We start from the raw sequence: 18,851 nt of genomic DNA, 5'->3' as shown, positions 1-18,851 counted from the left end.
CGACACTCCGTTCTGGAATGCGGAAAAAGGCGAAGAAGTAAAGTATAATCCCGTGTTTCTTTATCCAATTGGAGAAGTCCCTTGATAGGAACTCTGACCCTCTATCTGTCATAATTTGTTTTATTTTGATGTTGTGTTGTGTTTCTACCCTCCTGTAAAATTCTTTGAACTTTTGAAACACTTTTTCAAAGTGTGATTGAGTGTGATTTTTGTGATTGAGTGTGCATACAAACCCATAACGACTGAAGTCATCAACTATAGTTAGAAAAAACCTCTTTTTGTACTTAATAGAGGGTTTCATGGGGCCTACCAAATCCATGTGAACTAACTGAAAGGTCGAATTGGTGGTGCGAGAGGCCTTTTTTGGTCTAGGTTTTGTTTTTAGTTTAGAGCATTTGCACACGGAACACTCTAGATAATTGTTACAATTCTTTACTTGCAAACCGTTTGAACATTCAGTCATTTTTTGTACAATTGGGAAACTGGCGTGGCCCAACTTCCTATGAAGTAGGTGAGCGCATTCATCATGGATGGGTTTGCCAATGGATGGCCTCCCCGTGTGCTGTGTCAGAAATGTGTTTATCCTCAGTGGTGTGCTCGGCCTTATCCTCTTTTGTCTTCCCGAGGGTACCTGTTTTGCCTTCCCTAGCTTCTAGTTGTGCGTTTGCGTCTGGATAATCTTGGGGTTGTAAGTATGTGAGCCCCCCTTCGATGATGATTTTGCCTATGTCCTTATTTCCTTTTGTCATGTATGCTTTTCCTCCCTTAAAGGTTGTCTCAATGCCTAAGTCTTTGCTGAGCTTGAGAGTGGCCAGTATATTGTGGGGTATCTCAGGTATGAGCAGTACCCCCTCTATTTTCCCTATCCCATCTATGTGTGTGTTCCCTTCTCCCGTTACCAGTACTTGTCTTGATTGGCTACCTTAATGTGGTACTTCTTTGGTGTGAATGATGTTAGTATGTTCCTGTTGGTGGTGGTGTGGTTGGTGGCTCCTGAATCAATGAGCCATGTGTTCCCTTTCCTTGGCTGTGTGCGTGTGGGTTGATGGTCTCCAAGGCCATACAGTGACCCCATTTGGCTGTCCCTGGAGCCGTCTCTATGTCCCCTCCTGTCTCTGGGATTGGGGGAGTCCCTGCGCCTGAACCTGCTGTCTGGTGAGTGCCTATCTGGGTACCCTGACTTCTGGCCTTGCCTTTCCCTGCGGTGATTGTAGTCTCTGTCCCTTTGGTTTCTGGGGCAGTCTCTCTTATAATGGTTTCTGATGCCGCAGATAAAGCATTCTGGGGTGTTGTGGTCCCTGGTTTGAAACTCTACCCTTTTTATTGGTCTACTCTCCCTGCGGCTCATGGAGCAGTCCCTTCTTAGGATATCCTCCGCTATTAGCCTGTTGGTAAGTGTTTCTAGAGAGAGATGCTCTATGTTGAGGCTATCTAGTTGCATTATAAAGTTTTCCCAACTAGAGTCCAGGGAATTTATAATTATGCTCTTCATACTGTCTTCTGAGATAATTTCCCCCCTTTGTATGAGTTCTGCCCTGGTAGCATTTAGTTTAAGGATGTGTTCACCCATGGGAGTTCCAGCCTTGTGCCTGGCTGAATAGAACTCTCTAGATATCTTGGTGGTTGTGGCTGCACTCTTGCTATAGAATAAATTAAATATTTTTTGTAATATCTCAGCCACAGTCAAGTAGTGGCCAAGGCTAGGGTAGATGCTGGGTGATACGCTTGCCATTAACAAGTAATAAGCCCTGTGGTGCAGGCAATCTATATCAAAGGTCCAGGGTTTTCTAGGTGGATCATTAAGTAAAAATAACATATTTTCCCTTAAAAAGATAATTTGTAGCTGATGATTCCACTCTAAGAAATTAGTCCCATCTAGTTTTAGCTTGTGGAAATCAGCTGGCAAAGTCATTGAGCTGTATGGTAAATTACTCAGACTGGAGCTGTCCATGGTTTTGTAGGTGAGGGAACTCGCAATATGCCGGAGGAATGCTAGCTGCTAGTCTGTATGGATTTATCTCTATGTTCTTTGCACTTATCTCTATGTTCCTCTCTCTTCCTACAGGCGGCGACTGGGCATGCGCAAAGCTCATTTCGCGTCAGAGATCGTCGGGTGAGGAGCTCTCTGCTGCTGCTCTCAGGCCTAGGCCTAGGCCTGTCGGTGGGAGGCTGGACTCACCCCTGGCGGGCCGTAGCCCTCCCTGGACGATGGATGCCATGGCTGGGTCCCTGGATCTCCGGCAAAGAATGGGAAGAGGTGAGGAGGCGAAGTGGTCACAGGTCGAGGACTTCTTGAGCTCGGCGGCGCAGCGGCGGCGACGGACGTAAGTCGAGGATCCCCTGGATTTGGCGGCGCGGCAGTGGCAGTGCCGGCGGCGGTGGATCCTGGACGATGCTGGATGGTCTCCGGGCGTGTAGAGAAGCCTGGCAGGGGTCGCACGGCTGGTAAGTAGCTGCTTTGTCTTATTTTCGGGCCCAGTGAAGTTGGTGCAGCAGGTGGCGAGTGCGAATCCTGCGGTTGATCGATCCTGCAGGTGATCGGGTTCTGGTGGTTGCTTTCTGGGCGTGTTGTCTCCCGGAGTGTCAGCTGGGTGGCTGCATGGGTTCCGGTGGCCACCCTGTTGTCCCTTTGGCTTTGGTGTGCCTCAGGGTGTTTCTTTGCAGGCGCGGGAGGCTTGAATGCGGAGCCGAGTGCTGCCGCAAGAGTCTCTATCGCTTTTTCCACTTCAGGCCCGGTAGGTGGGCCCTTGCAGGCCTTCATTGTTGTTTCTGCGTGGTTTTCGGGTTCTTCCCCACTCGTGTTGGGGTCCCTGCAGGTTCGCGCCATTTCTTTTGAATCTCGGCTCCCCATTGGTTGTCGGCTATTCCAAGATGGCCGCTGGGAGCATGGCGCGGAAATGAAATCCTCCAAGTCCGGAGCTTCAGCTTGGGAAAGCCTTTCCCTTGCCGGACTGGCGATTTCGTTTTCTGGTTCCTGGGTGCTCATCGCTGCTCCATGGCTTTCCAGAAGGCCTTGGAGTTTCGCGATGAGCTCCTCTTTGCTGGTGGGTGCTTCCAGCATCTTCAGAACGGTCAATTGGAAATCGTCTCTGCCCGGTGGCTCTGTTCTCTCGCTGCTACAGGTTTCCTCTCTCAGTTCCTCATCCCAGAGCAGCAAGTTCGGGTCATCTTCCTGCTCACTCTCGTTCGGGCCGATTCTCGCTGTGGTGCCTTCGAGAGCCTTCAGCTCCTCCATCTGTTTTGTATAGGCTCTGGTGAACATCCTGTTCTCTGCTTCGGACTGGATTCCTGATTCTGCCATTTCTGTGAGTTGTGGGTAAACCATCTTCTGCTACCAATCTGTAAAATGTTTCCAAGGATCTTACCCAATGACTCCAACACGAAATGCAATGAATCAGAGTTCTTTATTAATCAGATGTTTCTGTTACAGGTATACGTCTGAAAGTACATCTGGATCTCTGGACCACACCTTATATACCTGGGAGGCGGGGCCGAGGTAAGGAGGGACCAGGGGAGGGTCTAGGTGGATGGATGGGGTTAACCCTTACTCCGCCATGGGGGGGCAACATTAGGCATTTACATGTAACATGGCAGTCCGCGCAAACTGCATTATCAGGAAACACTTAGCCAGAGTGCTTCTTGGCAGCCTGCTTTCATTTTTTTTTAAAAAAAAACAAGTTTTATTGGTTTTTTTCTTTTCTCCTCTCCCACCTTCACCCACATCTTTCTTTCTTTCTTTCTTTTCTTTTCTTTTCTTTTTTTTTTTTGGAACAGAGTGTTGGTCGTTTTTTATCTTATACATTTTACTCAATTACAATTTTTGTCAATATCATCTTCTCCCCTTTCCTTTTTTTGAATATACCTCAGTATTTCTATACTTGCATACATAAACATCTTCATTTATCCCTAAATTATAACTTTACTATTTATAGTCTTTTATAATAGTCTTTTATTCTTAAACAATTCATTCTTTTTCTTTTTTTTATTAAAAAGTTTTAAAGAATTTTACAAATGTTTTCCCAAATTTAAATACTTTCTAAAGTCTCTTTATTCATTCATAAAATATTTGAAACTTTTTAATCCCATATTTGTTTTGAATATAGTCAATCCATCTTCTCCATTCCAAATATATCTTTCATTTGAATGGTCCTTCAAATACGCTGAAATTTTGGCCATCTCTGCTAAGTTCATTACTTTTAGTGTCCATTCTTCAATAGTAGGCAAATCTTCCTTCTTCCAATACTGTGCCACCAAAAGTCTTGCTGCGGTTATTAAATTTAAAATCAAATTATTACTATTATTACTATTACTATTATTATTATTATTATTATTATTATTATTATTATTATTATTATTAATTTATTTATTTTATTTCTATACCGCCCTTCTCCCGAAGGACTCAGGGTGGTGTAAAGCCTAATTAAAAACACAAAGACAGACAAAATTTAAAAATAATTAAAATTATTAAATAATAGGCCCAATTTATAAAACCCCAAATTTTAAATCCCATTTAAAACCAATTAAAATCTTTACATTGATAGCCCAGCCTGGCGGAACAACATGGTTTTGAGGGCACAGCGAAACACATGGAGATCAGAGATTTTACGAATTTAGTCTCTATAACTGTACAATCTGTAATTATACCCAGCAAAAACAGCTGTGGAGTAAACTTTATCTTCTTTTTAAGAATATTTTGCATAAACCACCATATTTTTATCCAAAATGCTTTGATTTTTTTACATGTCCACCATATATGATAATACGTGGCATCATCACACTCACATCTCCAACACTTGGATTGCAAGCTTGGATACATACAAGCTAACTTTTTAGGATCTAGATGCCATCTATAAAACATTTTGTAAAAATTTTCTCTCAAGTTTTGGGCTTGTGTAAATTTTACATTTCTAACCCATATTTTCTCCCACGTTTCCATCATTATTGGCTCCTCAATATTTTGTGCCCATTTTATCATACAATCTTTAACTAACTCCGTTTCTGAATCTATTTCTATCAATATGTTATACAACCTTTTTATATGCATTTGGCACTGATCTCGGATTTATTTTACCAAGTTTTCCTCATTTTGCATCATGCCAATTTTCTGATCCTCTTTCCATCTAGCTTGTAGCTGTCCATACTGAAACCAAGTTTGAATTATCCTTTCTTCTTTTAATACATTCAAAGACTTTAACTGTAATGTACCTCATTCCATATTAAGAAGCTCTTTATATGTAATCACATCTTGTTTTTGTTCTGCACTTATATTCTCTATGGCGTGTCTGGGTACTGCCTATATAGGTATCTTATCATTTAATTTGTATTGATATTTTTTCCAGACACTCAATAAAGCATTCCTTAATATATGGCTTTTAAAAATCTTATCCACCTTATCATATAATAAGTAGGCATGCCATCCATATATCAAATCATATCCCTCAATATTCAATATTCTTCTTTCTGTTAAATTAATCCAGTCACTGATTACTGATAAGGCTGCTGCTTCATAATATAGTCTTAGGTTGGGCATATTAAGACCTCCTCTTTCACGTATATCTTGCATTATTTTTAATTTTATTCTCGGTCTTTTCCCTGCCAAAACAAAGTTATTAATACCCTTTTTCCAGAACGCTGCTACTACACTCCAGCACTGGGAAAATCCTCATTTCTGACAGCAACTGAGAGAACTTATATTTAAATTAACCTCCCACTCTGTGCTCCTACCACGCCCCCTTTTGCACTCAGATCCCCAGTCTTTCTCTCAGTTGCTGACAGACTGGGAGGATTTTCTCTGTGCTCTAGAGTTTGCGTGAGGCCTTTATTTATTTTTGATTAGCCCCCTTTTTCCTTTCGGAGGTGTTTGGAGTTCCTTTTCAGTGCCCTTTATTGTTTGCTGACTGATTCCGCACCAAACAGCTGCTAGTCAGCTTCGTGCCCGGGGAGCCGGGCCGTTCCGACCCTAGCGCGAGGAGCGCTTGCAGCCGCCGGCTTCTGTCCCTGCGGGGCGGTGCCGGCTGTGTTTCTGCCACCAGAGGGACTGGGGCAGGGCGGTTAGCCATCGCTCCCCTACTGCGGCTAAATAGTGTGCGAGGCGGCGGCGGATCGAAGGAGCGGCGCTTTGGGAGCAGTTGCCGCCGTGGCTCCATTCCGGCGTCCGTCCTGTCAGGTTCTGCGGGCGGCGCCGCATGGTTGGGCCGACTCGTCGCCTGGAGCCTGCAGAGTAAGTGGCCATGGGGGGAATGCGGTGCGGCTTGTCGTGGCTCGCCGCCCCTCCGCCAAACAGCTGGAGCGCTAAGAGCCGTCCCCGCGAGGCGCCCAAGACAGAGGCGTCGGGGGGAGGCTAAGACGGCTGTTCCATCGGCCTGGTCAGGCGCTTCCAATTACTGCACCGTCATAGCGGGGCCGCCATATTGGATCCTTGGGCGGCTGCCATTTTGTTGGGCCTAGTCTGAGCCAGCACCTTTCTCCTACTGGTCTGAAAGTAGGATCAGGCGAGGCTTCCTTCCAGTGGTGCTGTGGCACTTTTGGCACCACAGGGAAAAAAGGGGGGGCCTCCAGAGACCGTCACTGGCCCATTTGATATCCCTCCAGGCAGGGCATGGCCTAGTTGCCTTTGCGTGATGCCTGTCTATTCCTTAGGGTAGAGCGCAGAACTGTGAATTTGTGGGCTACCAGCAGGCGTGGTCCTTGCATATATTAAAAAAAAAAAAAACAGACATGGCCGATTCCTCGTTTTCTTCTGACTTTGAGCCGGAGGCCAGTCCAGTACGGCCCTCTAAGTCCCGCAAGAAAAAGTCAGGCAAAAAGTCTCGTTCGAGCAGTCATGGGGCCCACTCATCTAAGAGCTCGTCCGCAGCTGACAGAGACGCACTTAGACGCCACAACGCCTTGGAGCGACAGTGGGAGAAGGCCAAACAGGCAGCAGCTTCGTCACCTAGCCGGGAGGCGGGTTCAAGTCATCAGTCGCCTTCTGCTGCAGGAGGGCCTGAGCCACGAATGATGGAGCCCGCTTCTTCGACCCTACGTAGGGGTGTTTCGCAATCGATGCCAGATGTGTCGCTCGCGGGGCTCAACGCCTCAGCGCCTTCTAGGCGACGCCCATCTGCCACGTTCACACCCACGGCTGCGGGACTTCGAGCAATGGACCCCTCTCCACCCCCTTCGCAGATGGACTTCCAGTCAATGCTCTCTACGGCCTTGGCTTCGATTATGGCAGCGAGTGCACAGACAGCAGCCCAAACCTCTGCGGCCGGGACTTCTTCGGGGGTGCTGTCTTCCTCAACCTCGCGTCGAACCCGGCCCTCTCCTCACAGAGAGTCCGATTCATCTGAGAGCTCTGACCAGGAGGAGGATTGTGCTGATGACCTGGAATTTTCTGAGGACGAGGGCTTGCTGCCCGACTCTCCGGCCTTTACGGGCTTATTTCGTCCGGCCTTGTTTAAATCTCTTCTACACAAGGCTAGGTTGACCACGAACCTGGGATCGGTTGGGGCCCAGCCTCCTGCAGCACAGTCAGAGACTGGTCCTCATGATGCCTTGTTCAAGCAAGTCAAGCAGGAAAAAGACTTTATCCCGTGCCCTCAACTGTTCACTGAGGTGTTGCAGGCTCCTTGGGCCCAGCCTGGGTCATCCACCGCTCCCAGTAATTTGGATAAAAAGCTTTTCTGTCCGGCTCCTGAGTTGGAGAAGCTGTTGGACTTACCCACAGTGGATGCTCCGGTGGCAGGCCTTACTTCTCATTCGATGGTATCGTCTGATCCTCTTGAAGGTCTCAAGTCTGAGGACAGGCGTACGGAGTTGGCCTTCCAGAGGTCCCATCAGGCAGGGGCCTGGGTTATCAAAACTGCCACTGCCACTTCTTTCTTCAATCGCGCCTCGCTAATCTGGTTGCGTCAGCTTCAGGAGCGTCTGCCTCCGGAGGAAACCAGGTTTCGCCACGATGTCAACAAGATTATCGCAGCCACTGAATATTCGGCAGATGCCTCGTTGAATTCTGTCAAATTTGCATTGCGAGCGCTGGCAGCTACCATCACGTCAAGGCGCCTCTTCTGGCTGCGTCCGTGGAAAGCCGATGTTAAGGCGAAATGGAAGCTGGCGGCAGCTCCGTATAAAGCGTCTACCTTGTTTGGTGAAGCCCTAGATCCGGTTTTGGTGGAGGATAAAGATAAGAGAAAAGTTTTGCCTTCTTCCTTTCGCAAGCAAGATAGACGTTATGTGCCGTACGCACAACGCCAGCCCTTTCGATCCTATTCCGGGTCGGGAGGACCCTCCTCCTACAGGCAGTCGTTCCAGCCGTCCGACCGCTTCACAGACAGACGTTTCCGAGACCGCAGCAGACCTCAGACCATGTCGAAACGTCCCTTTCGCAGGGCCAACTCCAAGCTCTTCCGTAGAGGCAAATGACTCACCGGTGCCAAGTCCTGTGGGCGGTCGTCTTCAAGCGTTGCATCGCCGGTGGGAGATGTCCACGCCGGACGTGTGGGTGCGTCACATGATTTCAGATGGCCTTTCAATCGAGTTCACGGACCTTCCTCCTCGACGTTTCATCAGGTGTCCAGTACCGTTGGCTGCGGATCTTCGCGGTCTCATGGCGGCGGAGATTGCGCATCTGCTCGAGATCCGGGCGATAGAACCAGTTCCGTTAGATCAACAGGGGACCGGATTCTACTCGGTCCTTTTTCTGGTGCCAAAAAGTTCGGGAGGCATCAGGGGGATTCTCAACCTCAAGCAATTGAATCTGGTGGTGCGTTATCGTCATTTCAAGATGCACTCCCTTCGTTCGATTCTGGCTTCAGTCCGCAAAGGGGACTTCTTACAGTCGGTGGCCTACTTTCATGTTCCGGTTCTTCCCTCTCATCGACAATTTCTACGCTTCGAATATGCGGGCAAGCATTACCAGTACTGTGCAATGCCGTTCGGACTTTCTTCGGTTCCCAGGACATTCACCAAGTTGGTGGCGGTGGTGGCGGCAACGCTCAGTACTGTTCCGGTGAGAGTGTTATGTTACCTGGACGACATTCTAGTCCTCTCGTCGTCCCAGGCGCATGCAGCACGCGACATGGAACATGTGCTCTCAACCTTCCGAGAGCACGGCTTCACTGTCAATCTGGAAAAGAGCCAGCTCGTCCCTTCTACTTCGATTCTGCACCTCGGCACCATGATAGACTCCGTGAAGGGGCAGGTGTCCCTGTCATCAGAGAGGGTGAGGAGCATCCGGATGCTGCTGGACCAGGTCCTAAGCCGGAGGTCGGTGTCTCTGCTGACTCTGTTGCAGTTGTTGGGGAAGATGGTCTCGTGATTCCGGGTGGTGCCGTGGGCTCGCAGACACTCTCGCCAGTTGCAGTGGCTTCTCCTCCCTTTCCAGCGGAAGGGCTGTTCCAACTCTGCAAGGAAGGTGCTCGTGCCTCCCCAGGTCCGACTGTCACTCCGATGGTGGAAGTCGTCGGCTCTCTTGAAGGGCTGCAGTTTTCTGGAGCCAAACCGTATTATGGTTACCACCGATGCCAGTCTCCACGGGTGGGGGGCCAATCTGGGTGCCCGAGTGACCCAGGGGCAGTGGACCCCGGAGGAACGTGTGCTCAGTATCAATCTCCTCGAGCTTCGAGCGATCTGTCTTGCCCTGCTCCACTTCGGGCCGCTGATCCAGGGTCGACACATCCTAGTCCTCATGGACAACACGTCTGCCAAGGCACACGTGAACCAAGAAGGGGGAACAAAGTCATGGGTGTTGATGCTGGAGTCGGTGAAACTGTTCAACTGGGCGGAGCGCCACCTGTTGTCGTTACGAGCGGACCACATTTCGGGGGCGGCCAACACGCGAGCGGACTGGCTCAGCAGGACGGTGATCGATCAAGCCGAATGCCAGCTGCTTCCGAGGCTGTTCCAGGAGGCCTCTCTTGGCTTTGGAAAGCTGGTGGTAGATCTTTTCGCCAGTCCCGCCAATGCCCAACTGCCCCGGTTCGTCTCCCGTTACCCGACTCTGTTGGCAGAAGACGTGGATGCGCTGAGGTGTCGGTGGCCGGCCGGGCTGCTGTACGCCTTCCCGCCAATCACGCTGATTCAGCAGGTGATCAGGAAGATGATTGTGGAGAGGGCGGAAGTGTTGCTAGTGGCGCCCCATTGGCCGCGCAGACCATGGTTTGCGGACCTGGTGGAGTTTTCTGTGACCGATCCTTGGGTGATTCCCCCTCATCAAGTTGTTCTGTGCCAAGGGGCCATCCACCACCCAGAGCCCCAATGGCTCCAGTTGGCCGTTTGGCATTTGAACGTGTCATCTTGAAGAAAGGCCGCCTCCCGGATACTGTGATTGGTATGATGCAGGCAGCCCGCAGGCCATCCACGACTAGGATCTACGAAGCCTCGTGGAGGGCCTTTTGTCGCTGGTGTGCTGGGGCACATGTTGACCCGACGTCTTGGGCTTTCTCCAATCGGGATTGGACAAGGGACTGGCGTCGGCCACCCTGAGGCGTCAGGTGGCGGCTTTGGCCACGGTCCTCTCTTTCCCGCCTTACACTTCATTGTCTCATCACCCTTGGGTGAGGGATTTTCTTCATGGCGCCACGAACCTGAGGCCACCCACTGTTCATCGTTATCCTTCCTGGGATTTGTCGCTGGTTCTGCAAGCCCTTACTGTTACTCCGTTTGAGCCTCTTGGTTCGATCTCTCTCAAGTTTCTGTCGTTCAAAGTTGCATTTCTTGTGGCAATAACTTCGGCCAGGCGGATTTCCGAACTGGCTGCCTTGTCCGTCAGGGAGGATTTGTGCATTTTTCGCCCTAACACCGTGGTGCTTCGCCTGGACCCGGCGTTTACGTCCAGTGAATTCGTGGTTTCACCGCTCGCAGGAGCTGGTTCTACCGGATTTTTGTCCTTCACCCAGTCATCATCGTGAGGTTTTTTGGCACACTCTTGACGTTCGCCGGGCCTTGAGGCGTTATATCCGCAGGACTGCTTCGTTTCGGAGGACGGAGGCGCTTTTCGTGTCGTTTCATCCTGCCATGATGGGACAGAAGGTGTCTTCGGTCATGATTGGTCATTGGATTAAGGCCTGCATTTCTTCTGCCTATGAGAGACAGTCTAGGACTGTTCCTGCGGGAATTCAGCCTCATTCGACTCGAAGTGCGGCTACATCAGCAGCCTGGGCGACTCAGGCTTCTGTCCTGGACATTTGCAGGGCAGCCACTTGGACTTCCTTGTCGCCTTTTGTTAGACATTATCGTATAGACCCTTATGCATTGGCTGAGGCGTCTTTTGGACGCAGGGTTCTGCAGGGTGTTGTTTCTGGGTCCTCTGTGGGGAGAGATCATTTGCCCGACCCTGATAGTTAGCCTTGGGTATGTCCCAGTGCTGGAGTGTAGTAGCAGCGTTCTGGAAAATGGACATTGACTTACCTGAATGTCCTTTTTCAGAACGCTGCGGATACACTCCATTTCCCCCCCTGTTTGTGGTCTTGGTAGCTTTGGTTGTTGTTTAATAAAGTTTTGTTGCTGTTTCTTTGCTGGTCCTTCGTTCAAGACTGGGGATCTGAGTGCAAAAGGGGGCGTGGTAGGAGCACAGAGTTGGAGGTTAATTTAAATATAAGTTCTCTCAGTTGCTGTCAGAAATGAGGATTTTCCCAGTGCTGGAGTGTATCCGCAGCGTTCTGAAAAAGGACATTCAGGTAAGTCAATGTCCATTTGCCATTCCCTCAAATTTGCATCTTTTTTAAGTATAGGTATCATTTGAAAAAGAAATAAAAACTTAGGCAAAACATTCATTTTTACTGCTGCTATTCTTCCCAACAGACAATTATAATTTTTTCCAATTGTCCATCTCTTTCTGAATTTTTTACCATAACAGTTCATAATTATACTTATATAATTTTACATTTGAAATTGTAATATAAATCCCTAGATATTTGACCTTTTTTACTATTTCAAATCCTGTTACTCTTTCTAATTCATTTTTTTGATTTATAGTCATATTTTTAGTTATTATCTTTGTTTTCCCCGTATTTATTTTAAATCCAGATACTTGTCCATATTGATTAATTATATCCATTAAGCCTATAGCTGATTGCACTGGTTGGGTTAAAGTAACAACCAAGTCATCTGCAAATGCTGTTAGTCTATAATCATAATGCCTAATTTTAATTCCCTTTATTTTGTCTGACTCACGTATTTTGTTCAACAAAAGTTCCAAAGTCAAAATAAACAATAGTGGAGACAGGGGACACCCCTGTCTTGTTCCCTTTTCAATATTAAAGGTTTCTGTTAGTCTACCATTAAGAGAAGCAACCTAAAACTAAGGAGAAGCTTACTGACAGTGTGAACCAATATAGGTGCAGAAATATTTCAGTCATAATTTCACATATAAAATAGCCATTTGTGTAATACAACCTGCATATTGTTCAAAACAGTCATTAGTATTATGGCTGATGTTTGACAGCAAGCCTAAAAGTCAAAGATTACAAGAGTGCTTCTTTCTCTGTATGTATACAAAACATCACATACCAGGAATAGCATATTAAGATGGACTTATGCAGTGGTGGGTTTCAAATTTTTTTACTACCGGTTCTGTGGGTGTGGCTTGGTGGGCGTGGCGTGGCTTGGTGGGCATGACAGGGGAAGGATACTGCAAAATCCCCATTCCCTCCCCACTCCAGGGGAAGGTTACTTCAAAATCCCCATTCCCTCCCCACCCCACTAACCTTGCCAATGAACTGGGGGGTGGGGAAGGAGAAATGGAATGCAGAGAATGTATGCAGAGATTGTGAGAGCATGGAAGCCATCAAGGTCACTACTGCAGGTGCTTGAGAAAGAGATGGACTGATCCCATTACAAAAGGACCAGTGGTGAAACTCAGCCAGATTGTGCAATCTGGTAGCGCTGGTGGCAGGAGGCTCCGCCCACCCGCCCGGATGTCTTAATGTCCCATTTTTTACCCTCTGCGCATGCGCAGAAGGCTCTGCGCATGCATGGAGGAGGTGCGCGTGAGCACATTTGTGGACCGGTAGCGAAGGTAAGTGAATACCACCCCTGAAAAGGACATCTCATAATTGGATAATGTGGACAACCAAGAGGTGGGGGAAGGGGAAGCTATTGTTTAACTGTGCAAGCATTTGCGCGGGAAAACCAGATCTGGTTTTGTTTATTCAGTACCAATATGGTGTATCCAACAAAGTTTTACTTTTGGGAATTCAAGTTCCCCAAGAGTATTTACTTGTTTTGGGTTTGCTAATTGGACAGTTGACACCTACATCTATATGGAGGAAAGTGAGCAGTGGAAGTTCTGTTTTAGGCCCAGTACTCTTCAACATCTTCGTGAATGATTTAGATGAGGGAATAGAAGGGGAACTCATCAAATTTGCAGACTACACTAGAGTGGCAAAATAGCCAATACCCCAAAAGATAGGCTTAAAATCCAGATGGGTCTTGACAGACTTCAACACTGGGCCCTATCTAACAAGATGAAATTCAATGTAGAGAAAAGTAAGGTTTTATACTTAGTGTAGGAAGTTAGCACCCACCCCTCTCCTAGAAGAATGAAATATTTTAGGAAATATTAAAAAGACAGAATATGGATGAGAAATGGAGAAACATGTTTTAAAGACTTCCTGCCTCCCCCCACCTTTGTCAATGGACCATCATTTGCAACACAATAGGACCCATCTAGTAATAGAAACTCACCACATGGCACCTGGGAAGATTACATCAGCCAGCAAGGCTAGCTAAGACCCCCCACTCCCAGGAGTCTGACAACCAGTCAGGATACTTTTCCTGTGCCACAGGAAGTTCAAAGCTCAGAGAGGGCATAAAACCAAGGCATGCTCAGCATCTTGGCCCTTTTCTGTTCAGGAACTCAAACCATGTGTTCCTGTCCACCATTAAACCATCTTTCCAAGCAGTCTCCATGTTTCCAGTGTCCTTTTCCCCACTTGGAGCTGAACCCAGATGCATATTTCTTCCAACATTAAGAAAGAAAAATCAAATGTACAAGTACATATTAGGTGGACCTGGCTCAATAGCAATACTGTGAGAGGAATCTTGGAGTCCTAGTGAACAATCACTTAAACATGACCCAGCAATCTGTGGCAGCATCCAGAAAAGCTAATGCAATCCTAGGTTGCATTAACAGAGAGATAGAATCAAGATCATGTAAAGTATTAGTACCATTTTATAAAGCCTTGGTAAGGCCACACTTAAAATGACTGCATCCTGTTTTGGTCACTATATTTTAAAAAAGATGTAGAGACTCTGGAAAGAGTGTAGAAAAGAGCAACAAAGATAATTAGGGGGCTAAAACATATGAAGAACTGGTATGTCTAGTCTAGTGAAAAAAGGGACTAGGGGTGACATGATAATAGTGTTCAATTATTTGAGGAGCTACAATAAACAAGAGGAGGTCAACCTATTTTCCAAAGTACCAGAAAGCAAGACAAGGAATAATGGGTGGAAACTAATCAAGGAGAGAAGCCTAGAACTAAGGAGACATTTTTTGACAGTGAGAACAATAAATCAGTGATACAGCTCGTCTTCAGATGTTGTGGGTGTTCCATCACTGGAGGCTTTTAAGAAGAGACTGGACAGCCTCTTGTCTGGAATGGTATATAGGGTCTCATGCTTGATCAGTGGGTTGGACTAGAAGACCTCCAATGTCCCTTCCAACTGTGTTTATTCTGTTATAACTGTATCTTCAGTGTCTTGCAGACACAGTAAGCAACTGAGAATACAACAGCTTCTTTTGTTGGTCTGGATTGCAATAGGCCATTTATCACTGCTAAATTCTATTCAGCAACACTGAGAAATATTTTTTCACCAGCCCCAGTGCCAAATGGACCCAATGGATGCAATAGTGAGCTGTGTTCAAACATATTGAAGAATTTGTGTTCTAGCCTCACTGCACATCAGATCTGAAAAGTAATTGCAACTTCATTTGGCCAAATTCTAATACTTTGCAAATTCAACAACTCTATGAAACCATTTCCCCCTTTAATTGTATTCAGCTGAGAAACTGTTGTTTCTCTTCAGCAACACACAATACAAGAATATTGTAGGAGGAAAGCAGTGTTAAGTCTATGATTCTATGGTAACCAAAAATCAGGAGAGTTCAGGTAGCACCAAGGCATTAAATTGCTGTGAGCTGCAACTCACTTCATCAGATGCAGTGTTCCTCTTCCATGGTTAGAACCAAAATATTCATCTTAATGCAGTCCCAAATTTCTAGAGATTCTCTAGAATCTTACCCTTACAAAAACAGTCATAACAAAGGTCATCTAACCCAGATTTGAAAAACGGGAAATCCCGCTTCTCATGTTTGCAACAGCTATTAATGAAAGGTTCACACAGCCATTGCTGTCACCACACTAACTTTGTGAGATCGTTTTTTCTAATCCCAGCAATTGGGGTGTCCATCCTTTCACTGTTATAGACACAAATTTCAAGTTAAATGCATGTGACGAAAAGCACTTCTTATCTGGTGGTAATCTCCCACCGTTCCTCTGCAAGTGTCTTTTTCTATACAACATCTTTTCTGAAATAAGAGATCCAAAACTATATGGAATTCTAGGTGTGGTCACATCGTTATCTCAGTGACTTCAGTAATTAATGAACGAAAAGGGTCTTTTTTAAAAGTAAAAGATAGATTTAGATAGATTTAGACAAGATACGCTTTTTCCAACTCCGCATCAGTTGTCCATCTTTTAATTTTCAGCATATTAGCCACAGCAGCACCTTCTGCCAGCAAGGCGGGGCTGATAAAGACAGGAGAGACCTGTAGGCGTTGAGTCATTTAGGAGCGGCAAGCGCAAATTGCGCGAATACGTGGTGCTGCTGCTGCTATTCCGAGGCCGGTTCTAACCGGTTAATACCAGAAAAAAAGGAAGATTGCGCAAAATTGTAACGCCGCTGCTTACGCTCTTCCAGTTGGCGCCAAACGGGGGGGGAAAAAAAGAACCGCACTACAACGCGCTCGCGCGTCGCGTCTCCTCGGGTTGATCAGCTTTTCGGGTTCCTGCCACCCATCAAGAGTCCTAGTGAAAACGTTTATTAACGCTTCTCCTCTGAGCGCCGTGGCTCTCGGTATGTTTGTTTGCCGGAGAGCTGCGTTGCGTGCTTGGGTCGGTCTCCAGAACAGAGAATAGAGGGCGGGTGCGATTTTCACGCGCTTTGTCACCTTGGAAAGCAACAGCCTTGCTTTCGAACCAAATACAGCTTTCCCCAAGGGAGAGGGCGAAGGAAGCTGAAGAGGCGAATCTGCGTTGACTGGATGTATGAAGTAAATGAAGATAACTAGGCACTCCCTAATCTGGCAGCTCTTCAAGGTTTGCCTACATTTGCCACGACTATTTTCTGCCTTTCCAGAATATCTGGAAAATAGAGGCTGCACCCTGATGAAACTTTTACACGTTTCATTTTGTGTCTGTACACACCCAATCCAATCTATTCACTACTGTCAGGGCAAAATGGGCAGAAATACATATTATTTGCCTACTGAGTCTCCATATCCTTTTATCTCTGCCTGAAGTGCTTTTCACATTAATGAAAGAAGACAAAAATGAACTAGTGTGAGGCTTGGAATTCTGGGAGCTGTAGTCCAAATTGTATGGAAAATGCTATGTTAGAGGGAAAGTTGTTTCAGAAACAGACTTGGGAATATCAGGCCCAGCTTCTGATCACCCAAATCAACATTCTGTTCATCACAGTACTACTATTTTTCAATTAATTATTTAATAAATGTACATGGCCACCCAACTCTCATACAAATGATTCCCAGTGGCAGCACCAACACAATCAGACTAACAATTTGATCAGTTCCATCTCCAGATGGGGTCCACAGGCCCTCTGACAAAATCATGTCTTCAGGGTTTTTGGAAAAGCAAACAAGGACCAATCATACTTCTAGGGGAATGATGTTCCATAGGTAAAGGAAAACCACCAAAGTCCTTTTTTGTGGTCCCACCAGAAGTACATCCTTAAGAGGTATAATATTTCTTCCTTTAAAGAACAGATCTATTTTTGTAAATTGAAAATGTAATCTGATACATTCTGTAGGTTGACTCTACCCATAGCCAGGAGTTTGATCCTGATGGCTCAAGGACTTCTTCCAAGGCCCATTGTGGGAAGCCCCCTTCCTAGAAGAATGAAATATTTTGAGGAATATTAAAAAGACAAAATATTATATTTCCCTAAATGAGAAATGGAGAAACATGTTTTTTTAGAGGCAAGAAGCAGACTCACTCTTAATACCCACCCCGGCATGAAAAAATGTGCCCATTAAGAAAGTCTGGGCCAACCTATCTACAAAACAAAAGACCTTCAGATGATGGGATTAAGAAGAACAGGACATGATCCTGTAGGAAGAAATATCCTTCTGGGTTCAGCTCCAAGTGGGGAAAACATGGAGACTGCTTGGAAAGATGGTTTAATGGTGGACAGGATCACATGGTTCTCCAGCGCGCTGCTTGGAGAATCCAAAATTATGGGTTGGTTCCTCAGCTTGATTGCCAGACTGGGTAACTGTTTCTTTAAGAAACATCCTTGGCCACTCCTCCTTTGCTTGGCTAAGCCCCAGTTCATTCACTCAGTCAAAGAAGAGACTGGGTTTTTCCTTGGCTCTGACAATTTAGCTGAAGAATCTCCATAATTTGGTTTTCATATTCAAAATTTTCTCTATTCTGGACTGACTAGACCTAACAGTGCTGCAGTGGGTGAGTACTCCCTGGGGATTTGCCAGGGGACTCCCCTCTGTTGGCCGCCTTGATTCCTCGGAGCACTACCTGTCTGGCAACTCCGAGTGATTATAATTGCCGCTGGTATGTGTGTTGGGGCCGGATCGCCGGAATTACCACCTCCGCCTTTTAGACCTATAATTGCTTGAAAAATAGCGGCCAGGAGTCCCTGCAAGGCTCGGCTAACTCCTAACTGCCTGCATTGCCTCGCCTTGTTTTTCTGCAGCCTTTGGCGCCTATCCAGGACAGCGGAGCAGCCTTATTTACTCATCTGATGGCTCAACGCTTTTAAAACGGCGCTCGGCGGCTAGATTCGGGCCACGCGCCATTTTGCTTGCCTCCTCGCCCCTCTTCTTACGAGGACAGTAGCGATCGTCTGCGCAGGTGCCCGACGGCTGTTTCGAGCCGCGCGCGCACGTAAATTGGTCTTTCCTGCGTTTCCAGCTGTTAATTAACGGCGCAAGAGGACTGAGGCATTTGGCGGCCATTTCGTGCGATCGCAACGTTTGTGGATTGAGGGCTGTTATTTCCATATACAGACCTTTCCTCCTGACTACTGCCCTTGCTTCCAGCGGCTGTTTTTTCTGGATTGATCTTGGCAGGCAATTAGACTGGACATTTTGCCCTTATTACAGTTGTGAGTGCTTGTCTTCATTCCTGGCGAGGCGGCTGTCAGGTGTTGTGACACCTCTTGGCCATAAAATTGCTGCTATTTGTAGACATATCTAAAGCAGCGTTAAGTTTGTTTGTTGCCTGTTTTTTATAAAAAAAAAAAAGAAGAGAATTAGTTGATCATTTATTCACCTCATCAATTTATCAGATTAATTCATTAAATCACTTACCTGTCTCCTCCATTCTGATGGCTGAATCAAAGGTATCATCCGAAATTGATCAAGCTTACAGTCCTCCTGAGGCTAGGAAGAGATCAAAGGCTTCTAGCAAGACTTCCAAACAGCGGAATGTCAGAGCTAGGTCTGCAAGTCCGCATCCTGCTTCTCGTGCAGCTGCTTCAGATAGGGCTGAGGAACGTAAACGTAAAGCCTTTGAACGACAGTATCTCCTAGCACAGCAGAGAGCTCAATCGTCTCACCGCCAGATGTCCCCAGACAGACCGCCTCACGATTCTTCCGTGGCTGTACAAGGCTT

At 46.7% G+C, this 18,851-nt stretch overlaps 1 protein-coding gene across 1 annotated transcript in view; it reads left to right on the top strand.

The window, feature by feature from the left end:
* Positions 1–18,851, top strand: part of LOC148115246 (uncharacterized) — a 52,609-nt gene that overhangs the window by 26,860 nt on the left and 6,898 nt on the right. Inside the window, exons 5-7 of the mRNA XM_087885138.1 lie at positions 2,066–2,445; positions 3,123–3,305; positions 3,431–3,496. Coding sequence (XP_087741264.1) covers positions 2,066–2,328 — 263 coding nt within the window. The 3' untranslated portion in view covers positions 2,329–2,445; positions 3,123–3,305; positions 3,431–3,496. The remainder of the gene's footprint in view (positions 1–2,065; positions 2,446–3,122; positions 3,306–3,430; positions 3,497–18,851) is intronic.

This window comes from Pantherophis guttatus, chromosome 2 (assembly GCF_059756535.1).
Source record: "Pantherophis guttatus breed Tessera chromosome 2, ASM5975653v1, whole genome shotgun sequence".
NCBI classification, from domain to species: Eukaryota; Metazoa; Chordata; class Lepidosauria; order Squamata; family Colubridae; genus Pantherophis; species Pantherophis guttatus.
Note: the sequence above shows the minus strand (reverse complement) of the source record. Positions and strands in the feature narration are given on the sequence as shown.